This window comes from Nicotiana sylvestris, chromosome 9 (genome assembly GCF_000393655.2).
Source record: "Nicotiana sylvestris chromosome 9, ASM39365v2, whole genome shotgun sequence".
NCBI classification, from domain to species: Eukaryota; Viridiplantae; Streptophyta; class Magnoliopsida; order Solanales; family Solanaceae; genus Nicotiana; species Nicotiana sylvestris.
This window is the reverse complement of record NC_091065.1, coordinates 185,762,289-185,789,773: the sequence shown is the minus strand read 5'-3', so window position 1 is coordinate 185,789,773 and position 27,485 is coordinate 185,762,289. Positions and strand designations below refer to the sequence as shown.

The window sequence follows — 27,485 nt, the reverse complement described above, 5'->3', positions numbered from 1 at the left end:
ATACGGCTTTTCTGGCAAACATACACTACACTCTATTCAAAGCTCAATATAATTTTATCCTCTTGTTTATTGATATCATTGTTGTTGTGTCCGGAAGTCTTGCTCTTGAAATTACTGTTTCTGCTATTTTATCTTTGTCTCAAGACTATAAGTATTACATTTTCGTCTAATTTATCTATTATTTCAGGATCAAATTAATTCACTTGTCTATAAACCACATATAAATTTAATTGTACCGTTTTACGGGTAAACAACAATATACTCATGTGGATCGCAAGCTTAAGATGTAGTAGAAATAATTATATCATTCAAAATGAATGATGCAGTAGAACATAAACCAGTCAAATGTATTTTGTGTAAAAATTCTAATATTACAACATTTAAGAAGGAATTTAACATACAAATTTTTATTATTTCGTTTGCTTTTGTATTACATAAATTGAGATCTCTACAAATTAAAGCTCTCAATCTACAATGTCAGGCATATAACTCCGAATCCAAATTGACACTAAAACAACGTATACTAAAATCTTCTCTTAGAACTCGCATATATGCAAGTCCTAGAAGAAATAATTTATGTAATACTAACAATTACATAAAAAAAAATTAATTAACATGGGGAAATTGTTAATTAATCAGTAAAATTAAGCTTGATCAATTTCTTCAGGCAACAATTCAAGTTCTTTAAAAACTTCAGCACACTCAGGAGCAGCTTGTTTCTTCACGAAAAATAAAGGGTTAGCGTGACGAGTCGTCTCAGCCATGCCATTGTTGCTTGTGATAGTAATTCTTGCAGATTCTTTTGCATGGCCTTCATTTGGGATCTCAGAACAATCTTCCATGCTACTCTTCATTAGTATCATCTCGCAGATTTCGTCCTCGTGGTCGCGTTCCACGAGGAGGCTGTAGACGCCGTTCTTGTCGGTTTGGCCCTCGACCGTCAGGGTGACACTGTCGTCTGTGTTGTTTCTGCATTGCAACCGCACCTCCGCACCTGCATGCATGCACGTAAATACTTATACCAGATCCAAGATTTATTCTTCATGGATTCTATCTTTTAAGTTCTTAATATATTAAACATTACACTTTTGAAATTATGAGTTTAGAATTCAATATTTTTTGGAATGTTAGTAATATTTCACATATATATCTATAGTCCGTACGAAATACACGTACTGACCAAATTACAATGGAAAAGGTGAACCCTTAAGACATTTGAGGATTAATTAGATCTATATATTATTACATCAAGCTCAAAACACGATATTAGATGATCACCAAATTGTAATTTACTCAATATATTATATAATTTTGATATTTAATCATATAAAACTGTTGTGCTTGGGAGCCCTGGCGATTAAATAAATCAAGATTTTATCATGCTTGCAATAATCAGCACTGAAAATCCTCTTTATATCGGATGATTGGTTAATAATCTCTACCGTATTGGCGATACGTAATTTATGTATTTATTATTGCCTTCATTACTGCTCTTTCTCCTGGTTCGATTTTTTTTTTTTTTTTTAGATGTATAATAAATAAGCTCAACATTAAAAAATATCTAAGTTGCACAAAAAAAATAAGAATGAAGAATTAAACATCATTCTCTTGGACTTTATTATTTTCATTTTTATAACTGTTAAAAAAAATATTAACATATAAAATCGAAGAAAGAAAATAAAATATACCTGCCATGGGTTTGCTGAGCCTGTTTTCGAATAGAGCACGGCAAAAATCACAATAAACTTTTCCTTCCACATGGAACTGAGCCTGAGCCTGAGCCTGAGCCTGAGTTATCCCAATAAGGGAAAACAAACAAACAACACTGGAAATTAGAATAATTGCACCTGATTTTGTCATTTTTATTTCTTCTTTGTTTTCTTCTTTCTTGATGGTAGATTGCAAATGATAAATGTTAATAAAATCTACAAGGAGAGTTTCTGTTTTTTTATTTAGAGGAAAGTGATGAAATTTGTTATTGGGAGGATGGTTTATATTTTGCATTTTCAGTTCTTATTGTGAGGTTATCATGTTCTTTTGGTCTTTCTGTGGTTACCAATTTTTTTAATTTTTACTTAATTGATAAAATTAATTCTTTTTTTTCTTTTGTTTAATGGAAAATTAATAAAAGTTCCTCCTATTTTCACTCATCTACTGTCTCTTTCTCCTTTTTTCCTCATCTATAGAAAAATCAAGGGTATGTTAGTGGAATCTCACTAAACTTTAGCTCAAACGCTCAATTTGTTTTCCAAATAACTCAACAAGAAAAATAATTTTTTTGGAACAATAGCACAATTAAGGGTCACTAAAAATTTTATGCGCGTACTCCTTTATTTTTTTTCCATGCTGTAAGTTGTTTAAAAGGTCAATAGGTGTCAAATGGACGGATTGGTCAAGATTGACTTGCGAGTCATGACCCAAGTCGTTCAAACTTTATTTAGGTCAAATGCAATGGGGGTATTAGATATCTTAACTGGCAAATCACAGTGAGTTTAAGTTCTATACATCGTGTCACCCAAAAGATATTTATAGAAAGCTTCCTTCAAAGGTGAGATTTGTAATTTTGAAAGTAAGACATGATACATAACATGTAAAGGTGACCTAATAAAAAACTTCCAATTGAGCTTAGTTGCTTCAGCTACTAAAATTAACCCCAATTTTTAATGTTTAATGAAAGACCATCGTCTTTTAAGAAGTCATTATATTAATTATCAGATATAAATCGAAGATGTGATTGCATATAATGTTTTTTGTAATATTGCTATTACAAACTAGAATGGTACATGACATTAATATTTAAGTTGGGTGTACTTTTATAATCCAAGGGACCCTTAATTTTCATGGTTCAAGTGTGTCATAAACCTATAGACAATTGAAATGGAATTGGCATCTTTTCTTGGAACAAATAAACAATGCAACTTCTGTCAAGAAAATAAACAGGCAATAAGGACACTCACAAAAATGAAAACTGGTATAAAGTAAAATCAGCAGCTTTGGTGGCTAATACAATGTTCATATCTTTGATTTCTCCATTAAGTTTTGTCTCTTACATACAATCACCATTTTATAAATTGAGTTTTCCCTCAAACAGATAACCAAACACAGCAAGAAAAGCAATTCCAAAAGAAATTAGAAGTGAGGAAATCCATGGCAGAAAAGGAAGGAGCAATTGTCAAGAAGGGTCATGAGGAAGGTTTGAAAATGGCTCTTTCCCTTCTTGAAGAATATGAACTTCCAGCAGGACTTCTCCCTTTAGCCGAAGTAATCGAAGTCGGATTCGTTAAGACAACCGGCTACATGTGGATCCTGCAGCAGAAAAAAGTTGAGCATAACTACAAGATGATAAGTAAACTGGTGAGTTATGGTACCGAAATAACAGGATACGTCGAGAAGAAGAGAATCAAGAAACTCAAGGGAGTCAAGGCTAAGGAGCTGATGCTATGGCCTCCCGTCGGTGATATCACAGTGGATCCTTCTACTGGCAAGATTCACTTCAAGAGTCTCGCTGGCATCACGAAAACTTTCCCAGTTGAGGCTTTTGCCGCTGGACAGTAAGGGGAGAAAGCCCATCTTCTGATCCACCAACAACCTGGCATATCTTAAGATTTAAATGTATTTCTGTAATGTTTGCTTTCTTCCTATGCCTGAACCTGTTTGTTGGTCAACTGCACGTTGAAACCAAATAAAAATATATTAATAGATGCTTTTTCATGAAAGGAATGGCGAAAGATACATTCTGTGTTACCATGCAACATTCATTTCTGTCCAGTCTTTGAGCTGAAAATCACATAAAGTTACGCAAAGTGAAAGATGAATTTTACATATAAATGAAGGTAACGAATTATTTCAACATAAGGTAAGCACGCTAAAAGGAGGAAGAGATATTCTTATCGTTCATTCTCGTCATGCATCCTGCTGTTGACAAACAATTTTCAAATTAATGTCGTGCTACTGAATACCTAAAGCTAAAAAATAATTGGTGTTGATCATTGCAGATGCTTCAAACACTTGATAATAGAAGTAATCATACTACAGCTAAGGATTAAATCAACATAAGCAATCATACTAGAGCTAAGAATTAAAACAAGAAACAAAAATCTGTTATCCTAGAAAAGTCTTTTTGATAATGATCTCTCATCTTATAGAAATCAAGAAACCAAAATATCTCATGCTATAGCCTATAGAAAAGTGATCGGTAAGAAAACACTTACTTTATCATTATCTCCACAGGAACTGTCTTATTCTAGCAAATGCCGCCCATTTTAAATATAATAAAGCAAATTACGGAAACAAATAGGTACTAGTTACCAACTCAGCGGAAAGTAAGTGTCAACTGTCACCAACTCAGCGGAAAAAATTATCAATCAGCAAGAGAACTTCAAATGAAAAGTGAAACACTAGAACCAAAACTGTCTTTGACTTGCTTATCTAGAAAAATTATAATGAGACTCGAGAGAAATAAAAATACAGGGTCTCAAAACCAACCTATTGGCAGCACAGAGGCTTAAAAATCAGCATATTATATGCAACAGTGTATGGAACAAATCAATCTCTCCTGAAATGAACAATGAAAGATGAGAGAATACATAAGATATTACTCCAGAAACTTAGGAATAACAAGAATGTACTCTCTTTTTTCTTCCGATTTCCACCCAGGCTCCGAACCCTTAGGTGAACCTTCTATTGATAATAAAAATGAAGATTAAAATGGATAATTGCAACTCGATAACAAAAATCTATTATTATACATGCTTCCAAATCCTATGACAAAACTCAAAAATTTGAAGGACATGACTGTATGTTGAAAGTGTGATACCTTTTTTTTTTTTTTGAATAATTGAGAAATCACCGGGAGCTAGTGGCACACGGTTCAAAACTCGGTGGACAATGAACTCGCCCCTCTATCCTTCTCCACTTAAATACCAAGCTATCTACGGCAGGGTTGGAAACCATGATATGCGCCTAACCCACACATCATATGATGCGCTCATACCACTAGACCAAAGCCCTGAGGACATGTTGACTACGCGATACTTTTCTTTTTTCTTCTTTTTTTTGATAACCTGTTGACTGTGAGATACTTATCTTGCTGATACTCAGGTTAAGACATACTGGCAAGTGGAAGGATAGTTCAGAGCTAGCAACTGATTAAGGATCGACTAAATACAAATTCATGGCAGTGGGAGCTTTAAACAGATTTTGACACTAAGAAATTTTGTATGAAAATCAATACCTATGCACTGGTTATTGCAGGTGCTTGAAGCAACCAGTTATAATAAGAGATCTTTTTCACGACCAAATAGTTGCTTCTATTTAGTAGAGGCATAAGCTTATGGAAAAAACTGCTCTGAATAAGGCAGGAGAATGGCTGCACAGACAAATAAAATAGACCAAATCATTTTGAGATACAATAAAACCTAAATTCAGGAACAAAATAGTGGAAAACAGCAAGCTCAACAGAAATTACAAAAGCAACCACTAATATATATGAAGCTTAATAGTGCAACAGGCACACCTACAGTTCATACCCTACCAGGTCCTAGGAAGTACTTTCGGGAAGTGAGTGAGTCTATAACTATAAGTACCTCAGTCACTTTGAAGATATCAAGAGATTTATCATCCACAACTTTTTAAATAAGAATAAAACACATATTACCATCCCTTCCAAACAATGGCTTTGAATCTTCATTGTAACGCGCTTGATGCGGGCTTCTCTAGCTGCATTACTATCTTGAATGAGAGCATTGATCTCTGAGAAGCATGAGCGATGCTCATGGCTTATTATGGGTGTGTTGACAAAGCTAACACTAGAAAACGCAAAAACAAAACAAAACAAAAGAGAATGTAAAATCTGTTTTTCTTTCACAAAACAAAAACAACAACGTCTCCTGTTGCTTTTTTTTTTCTTTGAGCCGAGAGTCTCCTGGAAACAGCCTCTCTACCCTTCGGGGTAGGGGTAAGGTCTGCGTACATATTACCCTCCCCAGACCCCACTTGTGGGATTATACTGGGTCGTTGTTGTTGTTGTTGTTGTGATGGGACTCTAGCTTCATAAACGTGGTATCGATAAAATTGCTGATCAAACGAATGAGTTTTAAGCTTGTCATGACGGAAATAGAGCCCCACCTTATTAAAATTCATAAACATCAACATCATTCAAGTACAGAAATGTTACTGTAGTTTTTCTAACACTGGTTGGAGGAGAAACAGAACAGTAATGCAATTTAAGACAGATATGCTGTATTTAAGCAAGAAAAGAATCTGTCATTTAACTTAGCTACCTTTACCTTTACCAAAATCTAACTAAATGTGTGTATTCTCTAACTCCATAAGTAACTCTTTCAAAAACAGTAGCATCTTGTTGGGCATGTTCAACTGCGGGACTACGGAAGGAATTCACCAAATCACAACTGGCAAGCTAAGCTCATTATCAGAGCAAAGACTTGGACTGATGATGTATTTACATTCACAGTTTAGAATAATGGAGAAGGAGTCAACTCGTGCTGCTAAGGTTACATGGTATGAAGATGTCATGCCTCAGCATAGAGCGAGTCGGGTCTGCTAAAAGCTGTTGTTAAACAACCAGTATACACAACGATTTATGTGAGTGGAGTCACAGTTCAATTCTACGTGATACCAGACTCTGTTATGCATGGAACTGTACCTCCAGTTTAGAACTACTTTATCGTAATTCCTTACACATTGCATCATCCTGATGCCTGGTATCCCTTGCTCTACATCTCAGCTTCAGGAAAGCAATACGAATTTGATATACCTTGAGAATTTAATCAGGATGACCATGAATCAGCGCAAATATACATGACAAATAACATATTCTGAGGCAAGGAGAATACGTAGCATTGCTTTGATGTAACAGATACTCATTTCAAACACACAATGAGTATTCAATTTTTTCATATTTTTAATTAATTGACTATTAGCAAGCAAGATGATTCAAGAGAAGAAAATGTATTGAGGTTGTTTAAGAAAATATACTTGCTTAAAAGTAACTTTAAATATGATTTGAGCAAAGTTGCTATTCATGTCAAGGTTGTGACAAGAAAACAAAAGAAAATGACTCAGAATCTATACACTTAATAATGAAATTTTAAACTACCTCCTCCTCAAACCCTTCCTGGTTTTCATATTTCCAACTATATCAAGCTTTTTTTAAATTTAAAATCTTAACAAAAAGAATAACAGGAGTAAACTTATTTCTTGGTTATCAGAAGCTAAGTTGCACGGACTCTTCGATTTTGGTGCCGTCCCCGTCCCGATAAGAGACGGGGACGGGATACATCCCGAATTCGGTCAACTGACTTTAGACACTTTGACCGGAGTCCATCGACAAATTTGGGAGAAAAATTGAGATTTTGATTTCTCAAAATCAAAAATAAAACAGATTTAGGAGAATGAAAGAATAATGTCCATCTTGGAGAATGAAAGATTGAATTCTACAATATTCATGTAAGTTTTTCAGAGAATATCTTTCAAAATTTACAACATTTTTATAGCTCTATTTTTTATTAGCCGAATCCCCGCACCCGTATCCATATCCGGATCCGCGAGAGGAAAGATGATTTCAACCATCAATCAGAACTAGCTCAAACTTTAGATAATTCAAGTATTAACACATTTACTTGCCGCACAAATTAGTCGGAAGACACTTGTCTATACACGAACTAGGATGGGGTAATAAAAACTCAGCATATAGTGATGAATTGTTCAGCATTTGCTTCCTTTTGTAAATCAAACATACCCGTCTTAGCTCTTAATCTTGTAGAAGCATTAAAAAGCCAAGATGTTTCTTTATACAAAATGCCGAATAGTTTACTGGGAGAAACAGAACTTCTCTTCCCAGAAAAGAAAGGAAAAGCCAGAGTTATTAAAGTCAGAACATATACAGAGAATACAAAGAAATATATGGCATAGATGACATGATGGAGTTAAGAGAGCAGAAGATCAAGATAGACACAGAAGAAACAAAATTTATTCATTTATATTCAACTACTATACTTCCCCCTCTTTATATCAAAATATGGAACTCATGCAAATTTACAGAGCGAAAAGTTTAACAAAAATACCTCCTATTCTCTCGCGGAATCAGTCCAAAAAAAAAAGGTCAAGTTTTTTGTCAGTGAATATTGTTTACATAAATCAAAATTATGGTCTAAACTGACCAGTTATATCTTCAATGGTTGAAAACATGCAAGTCCAACAGCACTTTATAATACCCCTTCTCTATCTCCTTTTCTTCTACCTGATGAAGGAGAAGGGTTTCAATAATGAAATCTTCCCAATCAACATCAACTTTCATTTTCCTTCTCCTTTTCTTTCCACCACTTACATGTTCAACGGGACATTGTTCAATCTTATCAATCGAACCAGCATCCGAAGGATACATTGTCTTATGGATTCGACACTTTGCAGCCTTTATTTTTGCTTTTCTCCTTTCATTTGCCAAGCAACCTCTATCAAACGAAGGAGGCGTAGTACTCAATCCCACATCCTTCTCCAGTATTTGCTTCACTAAAAGCTTTTTGCTCATTTCCGATTCGCCCTGCCACCAGTCATACGTACTCTTCATTTCCCTTTCTTTACTATATCTGCTATTTGCAGATTCCAGTACAGAAACTTGATTCTTAATCTTTGTATAAATCATTGCCAAACACTCTTGGGAAATCTGGAATCCATTCGGACTTTTAATACTCAAACTCGGGTCCATCTGAAAATATTGCGAATCACTTTTTATGTCAACAACATTTTCGTTGCTCAAAAAATCATCAATCATGTAATCCAGATCAACTCCAACATCCTTAAAACTCTTCCTTTTATCACTATTCTTCGACATTGACTTCAACTCCATGTATTGAATAACAAACGGCGCGTGCTTCATAATATTCTTAATCGTAACATCCTCACCCCAAGGCAAACCTCGAGCAACCTTCACAAGCCTTTCCAAAAGCTCCTTATACCTCAACTTACAAGTAACAACCACCACTTGTAACTCCTCCGCGACATCCTCAATTGTCACGTCAACTTGATTCAACTGCGCAACAAACACCAAAACCGCTGCCACTACGGGCAGCGGTCTCCTCCCTGTCGTCACGTACCACTTAACCAAACATTGCACCAAAAACACACCCTGTTTCAACATCCTTCCTTTTATATCCTCCTCAACTCCACTAAAAGTCGGGGCTTCTTTAATATAATGCTCGAACGAATTAACAATATCAAATTCAGGTAACTTTGTATCAAGAAAATCGACGACCCTATAAACCATTCGACCTAATTCATAAATATCACATTTCACTACCTCAGCAACTTTAACAATACTCAAAGGCTTACTATCTTTCCTCATTAAAACATAAGCACATGCACCAATACATACTTCAAACCATCTACCTTGACCATATTCACCTTCAGTAATTTGAAACACCGTTCTTTTAACATCACTGGATTTATCGGACAATTCTAATTGGAGCATTAAATCTTCAATTAATTTCTCGGCATGATAAATTTTAGATTCTTTATAATTATAAACAGAACCTGAACCAGCAGATCCGTGACGTATGTAAGTTCCAACAGCACCACTTATTCCACCAATTTGAGGGTCGTAATTATCGAAATCTTGCAATATTCCACATGATTTGCAGACGAGATTCCCTGAATCTTCATCTTGAGTTAAAGTCCTTTTCTGACAATTTTTGCAGGGACGAGAATTATTACTCATCTGAATAATTTAGCTTTGTTTGAGGACGGAAAATTGGGGCTGAATCGTGAAATTTAGAAGATGACTTTAGCGTTTGTTGTAACCTAGGGTTTTTGATAAATAAGAAACGAATTCCTTGTCTTCTCTTTTATGAAACGACGCCGTCAAAACTCTTGTGTTCTGTTTTTCTTTTTTTTCTTTTTTTTGCCTTCTATTTTTCTCTTTGTTGCGCAACATTGTTTTACTGACAACAACAACAATGACCCAGTATAATCCCACAAGTGGGGTCTGGGGAGGGTAATATGTACGCAGACCTTACCTCTACCCCGAAGGGTAGAGAGGCTGTTTCCAGGAGACCCTCGGCTCAAAAAAGCAATAGGAGATGATATATTAGTACCATAAAAATGCGTAATAAAAATAACAACAATATATAAGAGATATGAAATATGAAATACAGAATATGAAATACGAAATACGAAATAGATGGCTGGTATAGTACAACTAGAAGGTAAAGCCCTGCATCAATAGACGACCAATGACATTCCTAGTCTAACTCCTAACTGGATAGTCTCACTCTATTGTGCTGTAGAAATATTCACACTCTCCCCTAACCTACAACCTTAATGCTCGACCTCCATAATTCCCTATCAAGGGCCATGTCCTCAGTAATCCTAAGTCGCGCCATGTCCTGTCTGATCACCTCTCCCCAATACTTCTTAGGTCTTCCTCTACCTCTCCGCGTGCCCACTACAGCCAGTCGCTCACACCTCCTCACCGGTGCATCAGTGCTCCTCCTCTGAATGTGCCCGAACCATCTGAGTCTTACTTCCCGCATCTTGTCCTCCATGGGGGCCACACCCACCTTCTCTCGAATATCTTCATTCCTAATCTTATCCATCCTTGTATGCCCGCACATCCACCTCAACATGCAGTTATATGTTTTGAGTTATGCAATTTTTAAAATATTACGAGATTGTGTTGGTACATATAAAAACTTACATGAGTATATCGGGTGTCTACGGGGCATACGCATAAATATTTATAAGCGGTGTCGAAATTTATAAAAGAACTGGAATATAACTTTGATTATCATACTTTTAGACAAGAAATAACTTTAGTTTATTAATTTTGTTGAGTCTTAAATTAAAAAATGTGTTGCGTTCAATTCTACTTCATCACAATTTTTAACCACAAAAGGCTCTCTCAAATATTTGTAAAAGAAAAATGTACTAGTTGGGGTTTGAACCTTTGACCACTTAGAGCAAAATCAATCACATAACCAACAAACCAAGACAAAATTTATGTCACATTGGGTGTGTTTGGTATGAAGGAAAACATTTTCCGGAAAATATTTTTCAATTTTCCCATGTTTAGTTGACTTAAATGTTTTGGAAAATATTTTCCTTATGAACTTATTTTCCTCCAATTGGAGAAAAATATTTTCCTTATCAAAAGAAGGGAAAATATTTTCCAAAACTCCATCTCAACCTTCCCCACACTCACCAACACCCCACCCCCTCTCCAAAAAAGGCCTCTCTTTTTTTTAAAATTTCAGTTTTTCCCTTACCACCCACCCTACTACCCCTCCACCCCACCCCACCCCAGCGAAAAAAAAAATTTAACTTATTTTTCTTATAATTTTAAATTTCTATTTTTTTTGTTTTTCTGCATCACCCACCCCAATCCCCCCTCCCCCCCAAAAAATATTTTTTAAATATATTTTTCAGTTTTAGTTTTTTTTTATTTATCGGTTCGAAGGTTCAAAAATTTACAAGTTCCAAAATTATGAGTTTGGAAGTTTACGGGTTTAGAAATTATAAAGTTTACGCCCTCGAAATTTTGCGGTTTTGAAAGTTTAGCGGTTCGGAAGTTAATGAAATTTGTGGGTTCGGAAGGTTGTTGGTTTGAAAGTTTATGGCTTCATGTTTATTATCTCTAAATTATTTATGAATACTCTTGAGAAGTCATTTTTCTTAATTTACGTACCAAACACCGGAAAAGGAATAAGATTACTACTTGTTTTCCAAGAAAATATTTTCCGCTATACCAAACACACTCATTGTGTCATTTCTTCCTACTTATCTGTTTCCATACAGTAATAATACATATATTTAGTAAAAAAATTCGACTTCGGTAAGCTTGCATCCGCCCCTGGGTGTCTATATGTTATATCAACCTAATAAATGTATGACACGGTCATCACAAATGTAATTTTCACTAAATCATAGTTAATTAATACTCCTTCCGTTTTAATTTGATGAGGTAGTTTGACTCGGCACTGAATTTAAGAAAAAAGAAGAAGACTTTTAAAATTTGTGGTCTTAAAAACTTAATGGTTAAAAGTTTGTGGGACCATAACATTTGTGTGGCTATCAAAGCTTCTGGGTAAAATGAAGAGTTTAAAGTTGAATTATTTCCAAATTTAGAATTGTGTCATTTATTTTGGAACACAATAAAAAGGAAAGTACCTCGTCTAATTTGAAACGAAGGGAGTATATATTCTTACCTTAATTTATTATTTAACCATGATAAACTTAGTATGATTTGTTATAAATACTCGGTGCGAGAAATAATTTATGACAATATATAATTTTAAGTTCAGAGTCGAATCTGATTGTCATTATCATCTATAACACTTTTAATTTCTAGGAATTATTTGTTTCCAATTGACCACATTTGAGGTGGATATCCTTTGGGAAATTATAATGTGAGATCTATAAATGTCTTATTACCTACTACCATCAAAAAATTGAGAGGTTTGGTTTGCAAAAAATGGCTTTGACATTCAATTGGAAGTTTACTAATTTTCTTGCTCTCCAAAAAATGGTTATGAGTTTGGCCTAATCGAGTAAATTTGGTCCGAATCTGTATTTATCTTAAGAAATTTATTTTATATATATAAATTATAAATTTAGAATTTGATAATTTAAAAAGATTAAAATCCTGAACGCATAAGTTTAAAATTCCGACTATATCTGTAGTTGGATTATGGTGTTACTGCAGTTAGTTATGAGGCGATTACAGATGATATTAAATATTTGATTGTGAAGAATTCGTGGGGAATTAGATGGGGGTGAGAATGGACACATTACTTCTTGTTTTCGAGGGCGATTCTATTAAAGCAAAGAGACATTGATGTTGATGAAGGACTTTGTGGAATTGCTATCAAACTTACTTGTCCAAATGCGAAGAGACACTAATTCTTATTTCAAAAACCATTTTTTCTGATGATATTTCAAGTTTATTTTTTTTCATAATCTGTTCATTAAATTGAGAAGTAAAATGGTGAGGAACCAATTTTCATTCAACTGCATTAGAGGTTTTTTTTTGGTAATTAATTAAGATTTTTATTAATCATCAAAGGAGTTATATGGAAGGTGTGGATGTATTGACTTTGATTAGTGACTTTGGTTATTATTATAAGATACAATTCTCTACTTCTTTTCTTCTTTGAGAGAATTTTTATCATTCTTACTTTTGGGGCTTCCTTTATTTCGCAGTTTATAGTTCTCTTGGGGTATAAATATTGTTGGTTGTATTATTAATTCTTATGATATACACACGTGACTTAGTTTGTTAAGTTTGTTATGCTTAGTTTTCATTAGCTTAGCTATCATTAGTTGTATAATTATGCTTAGTTGGTTAATTAGTTAGTTGTTTGTATATATATAGTGGATCGATAACATAATAGATTGGCGGTTATCATTTTTCTCTCTCAACTCCTCTGTATATTCTCTTGAAGCTTCCGCCATTGATGAGCTTGCTAGCTCAAGCTGCAGCTCACTGATTCTCGATTATTTTGACATGGTATTAGAGCGGGCAATGAAGATCGAATAAGTGAACTGTTTTTGATTAGCATACTCATTAAATCTGTGAATCAATTGTGAATTTCTTTTCAATCATCTCACTTCAACAATGGCAGAATCGGCGATTCCTTACACACATTTGTTATACCTTGGTCTATCTGATACTCCAGGAGTAGTTTTAGTCCCAGAAAAACTTGCAGGATCTAAGAATTACAATCTCTAGAGCAAAATAATGAAGATCGCTCTTCTAGGGAAGCGGAAACTAGGTTTTGTGACCGGTACCTGTACAAAGAAGTCATGCACGGTAGAATTGCAGGAACAATGTGAGACTTGTAATGCAATTGTCCTTTCATGGATCATGAACATTGTAGCCACATAGCTTCTTAGTGGAATTGCTTATGCATCCAACGCACACCTTGTTTGGGAAGATTGAGAGAGAGATTTGACAAGGTGAATCGCACGAGAATTTTTCAGTTACACAGAGCCATAGCTAATTTGTCACAAGGTACTGATTCTGCCTCAGTCTATTTCACTAAGCTAAAGAGCCTTTGGAATGAATATGATGCATTAGTACATGCTCCCAATTTAAAGGAGTATGTTGAGCATCTTTAGCAACAAAGGTTGTTGCAGTTCCTCAGTGGCTAGAATGACTCTTTTGACCAAGCTAGAAGGAAAATTCTATTGACATCTGAAGAGCCTACTATTAACCAAGAATATGCTATGGTAATTGAGGATGAGTCACAACATGCTCCTAGCTTAGGGTCTACAAGTGATAACACTGATCCAATTGCTATGCAAGTTGGTAAGAATCATAATTACAAAGGTAAAAAACCATTTCAGTAATGTGAATATTGTGAACTTAAAGGCCACTCAAAGGAAAATTGCTATAAAATCATTGTCTACCCGAAGGATTTTAAGGGGAAGAAAAGGTTCAATAATGCTAACAATATTGGGAACCAATATGGTCGTGGAAGTGGTAATCTTGGAGGGTAGTTTGGTCGTGGTACACAACAGCCTTTTAATCAACAACCTTTTAATGCTGCTAATAATGATTCTGCTTCAGCACAAAGTGTCTCAGGAAGAGATTTGCACAACACTCTTGCTGGAAAAGGACCATACTTCACAAAGGGGCAATACAGGTAGATTATCGGATTGCTGAATAAAGAAACTTGTGATGGTCAATCAAATAGTCAAGCTAAAATGGCTGATATGGCTATTAGTTTGATGTCACACACAATTACAAAAGACCGGATCATAGATTCTGGTGCATCTCATCACATAGCAGCTACTGAAAAGGTATTAAATGATGATCCTAAGACCAAGAAATCATCTCAGGATAAAGTTCATTTTCCAACAAGGGACAAAATTAAGATTTCAAGTATTGGTAAGGCATTCCTATTTGGAAGAGAAGCAATAGACAATATGCTTTATATTCCTGATTTCAAATTTAACTTGCTATCGATCTCCAAGTTAACTAGGCGGCTTTCATCTGCTATGAATTTTTCCCCTAATTTTGTATTGTTTCAGAATCTCTACACTGGCAGAGTAAAGGGGATTGGTAGATAAGATACTGTAATGTACATATACAGAGGAGCAGGAGACATTAATAAGGAAGGGATACATGGTTTAGCAGTACCTACAATAGAAGTGGATTGCAGTCTTTGGCACATAAGTCGTGGCCACCCTTCAGCTAAAGCAACGAAGACTATAGGAAGACTTGTAGATAGTGAATTGCTGAATAAATGTACTGTGTATCCGTTGGCTAAACATACTATACTAAATTTTTCCACTAGTGAGTCTAGAGTTGAGTACATTGTCTCGTGTTCATATGGACTGTGAGTACGTGATTTTTGCCCTATATGAGAATTACTCCCAAAAATCCAAAATAAAATAATTTTTCTTTGTGTGCGATTTTTGAATTTTCGTGGCATTTTTGGATAATTATTTATATTTTTGTTTGTGCATGTTTATTTGTTTAAATTAATAAAATATAAAAAATATGCCGCGTTTGCATTTAATATTTAATTAAATTTGTTTTACAAAAAAAATCATAAAAAATAATGTACGTTGCATTTTTAGCATTTAACGTCCAAATTGTGTGATTTTATCGTTAATTGCTATTTAAATGTGCGATAATTGTTATTAGGAGTTAATTAGTATTTTGAGATAATTTTGGTTTTTTTTTATAACTTAATCTTAGCATTTTTAGCTTTATTATTTAGGAAATTGAATAAATAGAAAAGAACAAAAATAGAAGAAATCGGATTGGGCCTTTTCTTCAAATTTTAAATCAAATACCCAGCCTTCCCCTACGACCCGGTCCATTTCAAATCGGGTCGACCCAGTCCATAACCCCAAAGACCCAACCCCTTTCTTCATTTTTCATTTTTTCATTTCCCTAACCCTAAACCTAACAAACCACCTGCCCCCTCTCTTTCCCTCTTCTTCTCCAAAACTCCCAAAGCTCCCCTCCCATGGCTGCCCCTCTCCTGTCGTCCCCTTCATCCTCCGCCAAACAACACAACCACCCTACAGCAGCCAGCGAGCTCCGTTCCAAGCGACCACCCGCGACAACCCAAGCCATGAACGCCCAGCTCCTCCAGTTGCGAGGCTCCAGCCATGAACGTGAACTGCTGCTACGTGCAGCTTCGATGCGTGTAGTTCGTCGTCTCCAAACGACCAGTAGTTCCCTCACGACCAGCAGCTACGTCACACGCAGTCCCGTCGTTACCACCAGCCCCGTCCACCTGAAACCCTCGGCGAACTCCATCTCCGCACGACCCCCCTACGGACTGCCCAGCGCCGGCACTGCTGCGTTCCTACTCATCGAGTTATTTTCCGGGCAGATTCGAGTTATTTTGGTTTCAAAGTTTCCGGGCAGATTTGTTTCCGTTCGAGTTCATCGTTGTTCCGATCCGGTTAGTTGGTTTAAGTTTCATTTCTGTCCGTATTTGTTTGATATTCTCGGATCTGAAATCAGTATATGTTTGATTCTTTTCTTGTTCGTTGTTTGTCGTTTCTTGATTATTTCTTCAGTTTGTTTTTATGCATTTGTTCTTGTTTAGTTTTAATATAGAAGTGTGTTAGTTTAATCACTTGAATCCTTTATCTTGGTTGTAATGTTGTTAGATTTAATTTGAAGTTCAATTAATTTTTGAGTTTAGTGATTTGAATCTACTTGTTTGTTATTGTTGTTGAATCTGAAAGTAGGTTTGTTGTTAAAAGAAAAAAGAAAATAAAAATATTGTTCAGTCAAAATAATTCCAGTTTGTTTCTTTGTTGTTCATCATTCAGTTTGAATTTATTGTTTGAATTTGTTTAGGAATTGGTTATAGCTATTGTATTTTGGTTAGAATTGATTAGGCGAATTGGTTATAGCTGATGGGGGTAGAGTGGTATATTGCAGTATTTTCAGGGTTAAAATGGTAATTTCAGTAAGTTCGGAGGGGTATTTTTGGAATTGAAAAATTGAACAATTATTTAACATGAGTGCTCTATCCACTAAGTATTAAATAATATTTAAATAATATTAAAATAATACGTAGTGGGGGACAAGACATAATAGAGTGGGAATAATGTATTTGTTTAATATAGTGGGGGAATGACATAATGGGGTGAGAATAATGTATTTGTTTAATATAGTGGGGGACAAAACATGTTAGGCATGTGGAACAAGGGAATTAAATAAGAAAAAACATTAAGTAGTGGGGGCAAGGCATGCAATTATGGGAATATTTTGGGTTAGTGGTTCAAGACAAGAGTCTTGGTTATAAATAGAGTCATTTTTGCACATTGTAGGAGGATGATAGGATAGAGGAAAAAGTTGAGAGAGTTGACTTGAATTTTGAGAAATCAGAATTTGAGAGCAAAAAGAGAAAAACAAGCTGAACTTTTACTTGAATAATTTCAGGCTGCTTTTCCTTGAGTGTTATTCAAAAATCAGTAAACTACTGCGTCTTGTATCCGTCTCTCTTCTGCTTTGACTGCGATTGCATTCTGGTATTGCTGGTTTTCAATCTGTTACTGGGTTATTCTACTGGTCGTTACTGGTTTTGTTGTTACTGAACCTGTTGTTGCTGTGTATTTACGCTATTGCTGCTTCTACTGATCTTCCTCTTCTTTTACTTCCAATACCAGGTACATGGCCGTAACCTTATCGATATTGTAAGCTGAAATGTGAAAGCATGAATACATATGAAGAATGGAACTTTGAAGTTTTAATTTAGCTTTTTTTCTTCTTCTTTGTCTCTTTTACTGATTGTGTTTAGGTTATCTTATGTATTATTATTCTGTAAATTTCGTTTGCTTTGCATAACTAGGCATCTTGTAGTGATATATTAAATAATACTCCGTTTTAGTTTGATTATTAGGTAGTATATGTTTAAGCATGCTCATTACTGTCAAACTATTTAACAATTGGAGTAACAGGAAAATAACATAAGTTGGTCTTTAGTGAATCGGCTCGGTAAAACTGGTTAGTTCACTAGCTTGAAGGTTTTAATATTGTCAACAGTAGGTTAATCGTGAACATGTAGTTAAATTTAGTTAAAGCATGAATTTAAATTAATTTCGTGAATTAGCCATTATGGCATGATTTGAGTTCAAACAAGACGAGTTAACGTTTGAATTTGATAAACTTTCGAATATGCATTAGTAGTGAAGTTTGATTCTAGTTTCAAATAGTCATAAATAATTAATTCCAATGGTTCAAGTCATCTAACAATGCGAGTTTAATCTAGTTATAGGATAATTAGTTTCTTTTGAACATATTATTTGTTGATTCTGTAGTTTATTTATAATTTCAATTTTAGTAATATTCTTTTCCGTTAACATTTGTCTTAATCTAGCATTTAATATGTTACGCCTTTTTTTAAGCATGTAACTAATTAAGATTTTTTCTCTTTTATTTTAGAAACGAATTTAATAGAAATGTAGTCACTTTAGGATATCCTTAAAATAAATGAGGCGAGCCCCGCCAAACAAAGATGCACAAACTGCGAGGCCCTCAATAGATGTTAATAATTACTTAGATTTTGGGAGTGGCCATTTAGCGAACTTCACGGCTTTTCCCCAAAGATAATAACGCGTTAGACTCTTTAGACGCGATTTTGATTAAATTACATGCTTAAATTCAGATGCACATTTATGTGACCCAAATCCAAATCTCAACGGAGTCGGAACGTATTAACAACCACGGGTGCATTGATTGTGACGTGGTTCGAGATGCATTTTCATGACGTTGCAATTCTATTAAAAATAATAATAAAAGCGGTTTAAACTTAATAAAATCACACAAGTCATAACATGTATAAAAATCAGATATTTAGCCATTACAACAATTTAAGCGACCGTGCTAGAACCACGGGATTCGGGGGTTCCTAACACCTTCCCTCGGGTCAACAAAATTCCTTACTTAGAATTTCTGGTTCGCAGACTTCATTTGGAAAGTCGAATATTTTCCTCGAATTGGGATTCAAGATAAACCGGTGACTTGGGACACCAAAAGCCAAACCTTTCCCAAGTGGCGACTCTGAATTAAATAAATAATCTCATTTCGAATATTGTCACTTAAATTGGAAAAACTCCCTCACGCATTTATCCTTCGGGGTAGGCGCGCAAAAAGGAGGTGTGACAGCTCTGGCGACTCTACTGGGGAAAGAACCCAGAATCTCTAGTTCAGGGTTCAAGAATTCGAGCTTAGAATAATTGTTATATTTGGCTTTATTATCTGATCTTTATTACATGTTTGGGCATAACGTCCTAAATGTTGCTTTTTACCGCTTTGATATTATCTGAACTGTATATAAACTGTGCCGAAACCCTCCTCTTCTCATCTTCGGGGATGTGCTTGCTGGTCGAGACTCCCTATTCTGTTAGTGACATACCCTGAAATAAGAAAGAGGCCGGACAAGTTACAAAGCCGGACGATCTTGCGGGTCCCCGGTACGTAGCCCCCTCCTTGACTCGAGTTGTCCGCTCGGGTACACAGTCTAGAACAAATACCCAGGTTACGAACCTAGAATAACTCAACTTCATGCCGGATCCCTAGTAGGAATGTTTGTTTGCATCATATGCATTTGAATTTGGAGGCTCAACACAGGGGTTGGGTCTGTCTAGGACAGATGTACCAAAATGACAAAAGATCATCCTGATGCATCCAACTTGCTACTTATGCATTTGTTTGTTTCGGACTTGCATGCCGACCGGCTTTTGAATGTCTTGAGGAAAGGGAGATAGAGGTAGTTAATCGCCTGCTTTGAAAAATCAACGTCCAAATAGTGTCAAAACTCTGCCGAATATTTGAAAAAAAAGAGTTTTGTTTATGAAAAATGGTTTTGTTTGCCAATGGAAAAAGAGTCTTGTTTTTCAAAGGAAGTTTGTTTTATCTGCCCGAACTATGCATGTTTGATTCTCACAGGGTGTGAGATACGTAGGCAACCCTCATCGGGTCCAACTTCCCCTTTTTCATAAATAGCCAAAATGTCAGAAGTTTAATTTCATCATAAATGAGTTGGGTGATGCCGCTTTTGTCAAATGTAGCCGAATGTTCCCGAAAGGGATGCGCCGGAAGGCTGACTTTGCATAAACACCCGCTTTTGGTCATTTTTTGAATTTTGACCAATTTGCCCAATAGCCTTAGAATCCTTGTCCCCGAGGCTCTGTGAGGCCGTGTTCCCAATGTCGGGCCACTATTTTGAAAAATAAAAGAGTCATAAATAAATCAAGTGATGCTGTTTTTGTCAATGTTCCCGAAAGGGACGGCGGAAGGCTGACTTTGCATAAACGACCACTTTCGATCATCCTTTAGAGTTTTGATCGGTTGACCCTCACAGCCTTAAAATCTTCATCCCCGAAGTGCTAAAAGGCCGTGTTCGAAAAATCGGATCTTTCTTTCTAAAATATAGTCAAATCATTTTTGAGTCAAATAATTTTTGCTTAAATCACCTTAATAAATGTGCAGGATGAGCACAATGCAAAATGAACACTTTTCGATAATGACTAAAGTCTCTGTCAAGTTGCGGCTATGGTGGGATGATCTAGGTGGTGAAGGGCAAGATGAGGTTAAGAAATATCTGAAAGGTCTCACGGGTTTATTGGAAATCCAGCCTCGGGGAGATATCATAAGAGCTTTGGTCACCTACTGGGACCCAACACACAATGTCTTCCACTTCTCCGATTTTGAACTCACCCCGACTCTGGAGGAAATAGTCGGGTACATCGGAAATGCTGAAGTTCCATTAAGGCAAAAATACCTGGTTGCCCCAAGAGTTGTCACTGTGCATCGGTTTCTAGATTCATTAAAGATACCCAAGACGGTCCATAACCCAGATTTGGCCGCAGGTTTCTGTAATCCGCGCTTCATATACGACAAATATGGTCATGTAGGAGGATTCAACAATCCGGGTAACAAGTTATGCAGCAAAGGTAACCGTCAGAAGTGGGATGAGCATAAACGGGTGGCTTTCATGATAACATTTTTGGGCCTTATGGTGTTTCCAAGGAAAGACGGAAACATTGATCTGAAAATATCCGGGGTCGTCAGTACTTTGCTCACTCAAAATGAAAGCACTCTCGCGCCTATGGTAGTATATGATATCTTTCGAGCTCTCACAGCCTGCAAAGCCAGAGGGAATTTTTTCGAGGGGTGTAATTTACTGCTACAAATATGGATGACTGAACATCTTTGCCACCGTTCCGAGCTTTTGAGTTATGGTTCCTCGAAGAAGACTTGCATAGAAGAGTTTTACTCGAGAATCAAGGAGGTCAGTCTACCCGAGGGAGTTACTGCATGGACGTCATTCTTTCGAACCCTCCCCGCCAGCCAAATACAGTGGACACTGGGATGGTTGCCTGTTGATGAGGTCATATATATGTCGGTAGCTAGGACCCACTTTCTATTGATGGGACTTAAGAGCATTCAGCCTTAAGCGCCCTATCGAGTTTTGAGACAACTCGGGAGATGCTAGATAGTGCCACACGAGGAAGATCTTAGTGCTCAACCAATTGAGATTAGCCCTGACGGACAATTTCCTGAAACAAAAGTCCGCCAGATCTGGAATGAATGCCATTGTTTAAAAGCAGATACTTGCGTGCAGGATTGGGCCAAAGGTGAAGTAGCACCAGGGTACCTTGTGTGGTACAGAAGAGAACTTGAGCACAAAAGGCCGGCTAAAACACCCCATATCCTGAATTTTGTCGAGTCATCACAGGAGCAATGGGATTGGTTAGCAAAAGAAAAAGGCTATCAGGATGAAATCAGCAAGCTGAAACAACAAATTGAAGGTCTAAAATTTGAGAACAACGTGCAAGTTGCTACTGATCTGGGAGAAAAGAACAGGTTGGCCCAGGAAAACGAGGCGCTTAGGGCCCAAATCCAGCAAATAAGGATAGCCGCTGATAACCAACAAAGGAGCCGGTCGGATGAGCGACTGATAAAAGGTTTAAAAATGGAAATTAGTGAGTGCCGGAGTGAGTTGGAGAATTTTGAGAATACCATAGCAGGACTCGAGGGACACTGGGCAAAAAGAACAGAGGAGCACAACCGGTACCTGCAGCAGTTGAAAAGGGATCACGAGCAAACCATTGCCAATTTAAAGAGAAAGGTGGCCACTCTTGAGGACAAAGCGGCTAAGCAAGCCCGAACCTTTGAAGCTGAAAATAGACATTGCTATGATTTACTAGCCCAGATGGAAGTAGAAATTCAGCAGTGGCAGAATCAACATCTCCAGGATTCTCGGGTTTTGAAGGCCCGTAATGATCAAATAGAGCTCCTACTCATAGAAAAGGGGCAAACCAGGGATAAGATTAAGACCATTGCCCATGCCATCATTAGGAGGTATCTACGGTGCGAAGTATGACCCGCACTACCTTCTTCTCGGCAGTGATGATTTATGTCAAGCGAACCATGTATGAGCTGGAACAACTTGAAAGGGACCTCGCACCTAAGCCCGCGGCAAGGCCGAACGATACCCCGCGGGCGCCAATTTTTAAAGATTTAATGTATTTATAGGTCGAGTCTGTATTTTCCGTCTTGGCGTCTTTTGTTTGTCTTTTCACATCAGGGTGTATCAATAGTTTTTGAGTTTGTATTTATTTTAAGTCTGTTATTCTCCCTTTTTCAAAAATGTTTAGTTTGTAATAAAATGTTTTAGTAATAAAAAAATGTTTCTTTATTTTTGCTCTTGTTTGTCACAAACTACGCTTGGTCTGATTCACGCGGGGCCGTGATACGTAGGCAATCTTCGTAAGATTCGACTGGAACCTTAAATAAGAAGAAAGGCTGTAAAACCAAAATAATAATAATAAGAATGATAAAAAAATATATAATAAATAAATAAATAAAAAATATAAATAAAGGGGAGCATAAAGAGAAGCCGGAATGACGCATGCCATCGATGAAAATATGTAGAAACTCACTTAACTGTATAGGTCCATCACACCCCAACGTGAGATTACCTGTTTGTTATTTGTTTCAAACTAACCGTTTGTTTGCTGCTAAGTTCAGGTTTTTAGAAAAGTGGTTTGGTTTTGTGGAGGTCTGGCCTCACATTCATACTTTACGAGGTCGAAAGGAAGTGTTCAGCTGCCCGTCACTAAGTCGAGAGGAAGTATTCACACTTACTTCACGAGATCAAAGGGAAGTGTAAAGATGTCTTCAGAAATTCCTTTGCCAACGATTCCTATTTCCGAAGAGAGTTCAATCTCGGCCATCCCAATTTCCGAATCAGCAACTGCTGAAGAAAACAGAATCTTGCGGCTTCGCATGTTGGAAATGTTGGATGACTGGAACAATGGAAAAGAGCCGCCGAGTGTAATCCCTGGATTCCCCGAGCTGTTTTCTTGGACAAGTGGGACTTCCAACGTCCCCATAAGTTATCCAACTACCCCATTCGGGTATCCTACCATTTTAGCCCACTCCACTGGATCACCCTCAGATTCTTATCCCCGGGTGTCAACGACAGATGTGGCTACAAACATATTCGTTGCACCGCCCTGTCCAATTGCGACACAACCCGCTATACACAGGCCTAATTTTGACTCTTCCTCATTCACATTTCAAGCACCATCCTTCTCGCTGGAACCAACTCAGTTTACCACCAGCGCTCACCCTCAGCAGCCTCAATACGAGCTTACACCTGGGCAAGACCAAAATCCCAAAGCTCCTGAACAAGATGAAATGGTGAGAAGAATGAGGAGCCTCGAGCAGAGCTTAAAAAATATGCAAGGCTTAAGCGGGTAGAAGAGTGTCTCCTATACTGATCTGTGCATGTTCCCTCACGTGCACCTGCCCGTAGGGTTCAAAACACCGAAGTTTGAGAAATATGATGGGCATGGCGATCCCATTGCTCACCTCAAAAAGTATTGCAACCAATTGCGTGGGGCTGGCGGCAAAGAAGAATTGTTGATGACATACTTCGGAGAAAGCTTGGTGGGCATAGCCTTAGAGTGGTATATGGATCAGGACATATCCCGCTGGCACATCTGGGACGATCTTGCTAGAGATTTCGTCAGGCAGTTCCAGTAAAACATTGATATTGCTCCAGATAGGAACTCATTGACAAACTTGAAAAAGAAATCCTCAGAAAGATTTTGAGAGTACGCAGTTAAATGGTGTGAGCAGGCATCCAGGGTAAAGCCTCCGATGGATGAAGTTGAAATGGTCACAGTTTTCCTTCAAGATCAGGAAGCTGACTACTTCCAGAATATGATGTCCGCAATGGGTAAACCATTCGCTGAAGCTATCAAGATTGGCGAAATGGTTGAAAATGGGCTAAAAACGGGTCGAATTCTAAGCCAATCTGCTATCAGAGCTACCTCCCAAGCCATTCAGGGTGGGTCTGGAGGAATAGCAAAGGGAAAGAAAAGGGAAGAAACATTCATGGCAGCGTCTGGTACAAGGAGAAACTATACTCCCAGATCCCTTTTCTCAGAGAGGACCCCGCATCACTACTACCCTCACCAAGATTTGGCCTATACTCCTCAGCCATACTCGGTCATGAATACTCAGCCTTATGTCCGGCCACAACAACAAGCCAACAGAAATCAAGCTCCACCTCCTAGAAATCAGCCTCCTTACCGAAACCACTATAATCCACAACTACCCCAGAATAACTTCCGTCCTTAAGAACCACCCAGAAGACAAACTTTCACACCCATTGGTGAACCGTATTCTACCCTATTCCCAAAACTGGTCCAGATGGGTTTCCTGCAACCAGTCCCTCAGACAAGGCAAAATCTAGCATCACCTGCTTACAGAGCCGGTGTCAGGTGTGCTTATCATTCGGGAGCATAAGGGCATGATACCAATGATTGTTGGACTTAAAAAGGGCGGTAGAGAACTTAATAGAACAGGGAAAAATAGTATTAAGGGACGAGGAGGTCCCAAATGTGACCAACAATCCGTTGCCCGCTCACAATAATGGGCCGTTGATTGGGATGATCTGTGAGGACAAGGAGTTTGATCCTGCCCTGAAAGCTATAATCGCCATTGTCGATGTAGAAAGAAAGCCTAAAGCAGCCCCGAAGCAAGAGAAAGGGGAAAATAAGACTAATACTGTCAAGGCTGAGCTCGAAAAGAAGGCTGAGACAAAGACAGAGACGATGGTGCCTTCGAAGAATGAGGTTCTCTATATTCCACAACGGAAGCGCTTCCCACCCAAGAAGCCTGTAAGCGCTGAAGAAGCAGAGGCTTTCTTCCAGAAGATGAATATGCCTGACTATGAAGTGGTGGATCAGTTGCGCAAATACCCTGAACAAGTGTCTATGCTATCGTTGCTAATGAGGTCCGCCGAACATCAGAAGATCCTGCTCAAAACCTTGAATGAAGCGTATGTGCCGGCTGAGACTTCAGTTGAACAACTTGAAAGAATGACGGAAAGGTTCTTTGCGGTTAATCAAGTTTCTTTTAGCAAGAACGATTTGCCTCCGGAGGGAGCAGCTCACAACAAGGCTTTACATCTGACAGTCAAGTGTGAAGACTACTACGTCAAACGAGTAATGTTGGATGGGGTTCGGGTGTTGACATTTGTCCGCTCTCCATGCTGCAAGGAATGGAAATTGGGACCGGAAGGATTCGCCCCAATAATGTCTGTTTAAGAGCTTTTGATGGCATCAAGAGGGACACCCTCGGAGAAATAAACCTGATATTGACTATCGGGCCGGTGGAGTTCAAAGTAACTTTCCAGGTGCTGGATATGGACACATCTTACAACTTCCTCCTCGGAAGACCTTGGATTCATGCTGTAGGGGTTGTACCCTCCACTCTCCACCAAATGGTGAAGTTTGAATATGAAGATCGGGAAATTGTGGTCCATGGAGAAGACGAACAGTCTATTTATCGGGACCCATCCATCCCATATCTTGAAGCAAGAGAAGGGAGTGAGCACACAGTTTATCAGGCTTTTGAAGTTGTGTTGGTGGAGCAGTATGAAGAAGGGAGCCCTTGCCCCCAACCTTTCTTGTCCAACGCTTCAATCATGGTTGTTAAAGAAATGATCCGACTGGGATTCAAACCGGGAGAAGGACTTGGAAAATCGTTGCAAGGAATAACTGAACCTATCACCTTGCCTCCCACTAAGAACCCGATTGATGATGAGTACCAACCATTGAGTACTTATTTTCCAGATGAAGAGATAAACACCATAGGAGTAGTCTCGGAAGACGCTCATGCTTGGAAGATGTTCTTTTATGGGGCTGTAAACGCCAAAGTTGTAGGAATTGGGGCAATCTTGATCTCACCCACTGGTCAACACTATCCGGCTACAGTTGGGCTTCGTTTCTTTTGCACGAACAATACAACTGAATATGAAGCCTGCATCATGGGCATGAATATGGCGATCGATCAAGATGTTGAAGATTTATTGATTATGGGGGATTCTGATTTGATTATCTGACAAGCCCAGGGTGAATGGGAAACTCGAGATGTCAAGCTTATTCCTTACCGGCAGCACGTGGAGGATCTCAGCAAGCGATTCAAATCAATAAAGTTCAGGTATATCCCGCGGTGTCACAATGAACTAGCTGATACACTTGCCACCTTAGCTTTAATGTTACCTTATCTAGGCAATGCCCACATCGATCCCTTGAAAATCCAAATCAGGGAAAAACACAGTTACTGTAATATAATCGAGGTGGGACCAAGTACCCAGCCATGGTACCATGATGTTAAGAGGTTCTTGAAAACACAAAAATACCCTGAACATGCTACTGGAGATCAAAAGAGAACAATTAGGCGTCATGCGAGTGGATTCTTTTTGAGCGGCGAGGTATTGTATAAAAGAACCCCGGATCTCAATTTGTTGAGATGTGTTGACGCAGAAGAGGCTGGAAGAATCATGCATGAGGTACATGCGGGGGTATGCGGGCCCCACATGAACGGGTATGTTTTAGCAAAGAAAATCCTTCGAGCGAGTTATTACTGGATGACCATGGAAAAGGACTGTTTTAGTTTCATTCGAAAGTGTCATCAGTGTCAGGTGCACAGTGATTTGATTCATGCACCTCCCACAGAACTGCATCCCATGTCTGCACCTTGGCCATTTGTTGCTTGGGGGCATGGACGTCATTGGGCCAATCGAGCCAAAAGCCTCAAATGGACACAGATTCATATTGGTCGCTATTGATTACTTCACAAAATGGGTCGAAGCTGTCACTCTCAAATCGGTCACTAAGAAAGCCGTGGTGGATTTTGTACATTCAAATTTTATCTGTCATTTCGGTATTCCTGCAACTATCATCACAGATAACGCGACAAACCTGAATAGTCACTTGATGGAGGATGTATGCGAACAGTTCAAAATAACGCATAGGAACTCCACTCCTTATCGGCCCAAGACCAATGGCGCTGTTGAAGCAGCAAATAAAAACATCAAGAAGATTTTGAGGAAGACAATCCAGAGTTCCAGACAATATCATGAACAACTACCTTTTGCCTTGCTAGGATATCGCACTATAGTACACACATCAGT

General features: G+C 37.8%; 3 protein-coding genes across 10 annotated transcripts; 1 reads left to right on the top strand and 2 right to left on the bottom strand.

The window, feature by feature from the left end:
• Positions 1-388: 388 nt before the first annotated feature.
• On the bottom strand, positions 389-1,969 carry LOC104224112 (pollen allergen Sal k 5.0101-like). Its single transcript, XM_009775692.2, has 2 exons — positions 1,689-1,969; positions 389-994 (listed from the first exon to the last, which is right to left on the bottom strand). The coding sequence occupies exons 1-2, from the start codon at positions 1,858-1,860 to the stop codon at positions 645-647; spliced, it is 522 nt and encodes a 173-aa protein (XP_009773994.1). The 5' UTR covers positions 1,861-1,969; the 3' UTR covers positions 389-644.
• Positions 1,970-3,001: 1,032 nt separating this feature from the next.
• On the bottom strand, positions 3,002-9,810 carry LOC104224113 (plant-specific TFIIB-related protein PTF2). 8 transcript variants are annotated; one of them, XR_011402221.1, is made up of 4 exons: positions 8,181-9,810; positions 5,234-6,775; positions 4,486-4,555; positions 3,002-3,665 (listed from the first exon to the last, which is right to left on the bottom strand). XR_011402221.1 is itself a non-coding variant. In XM_009775697.2 (2 exons), the coding sequence occupies exon 1, from the start codon at positions 9,731-9,733 to the stop codon at positions 8,192-8,194; it is 1,542 nt and encodes a 513-aa protein (XP_009773999.1). In that variant the 5' UTR covers positions 9,734-9,810; the 3' UTR covers positions 3,002-6,775; positions 8,181-8,191. The 8 variants fall into 8 exon arrangements, 3 of the variants coding, with proteins under 3 accessions (XP_009773999.1, XP_009773995.1, XP_009773998.1); XR_011402219.1 differs by having other exon boundaries at positions 4,486-6,775; XR_011402220.1 differs by having other exon boundaries at positions 3,002-4,555.
• On the top strand, positions 3,148-3,555 carry LOC104224114 (uncharacterized protein At5g01610-like). Its single transcript, XM_009775698.2, has one exon. It carries the CDS (start codon positions 3,148-3,150, stop codon positions 3,553-3,555), a length of 408 nt encoding a protein of 135 aa, XP_009774000.2.
• Positions 9,811-27,485: the final 17,675 nt, after the last annotated feature.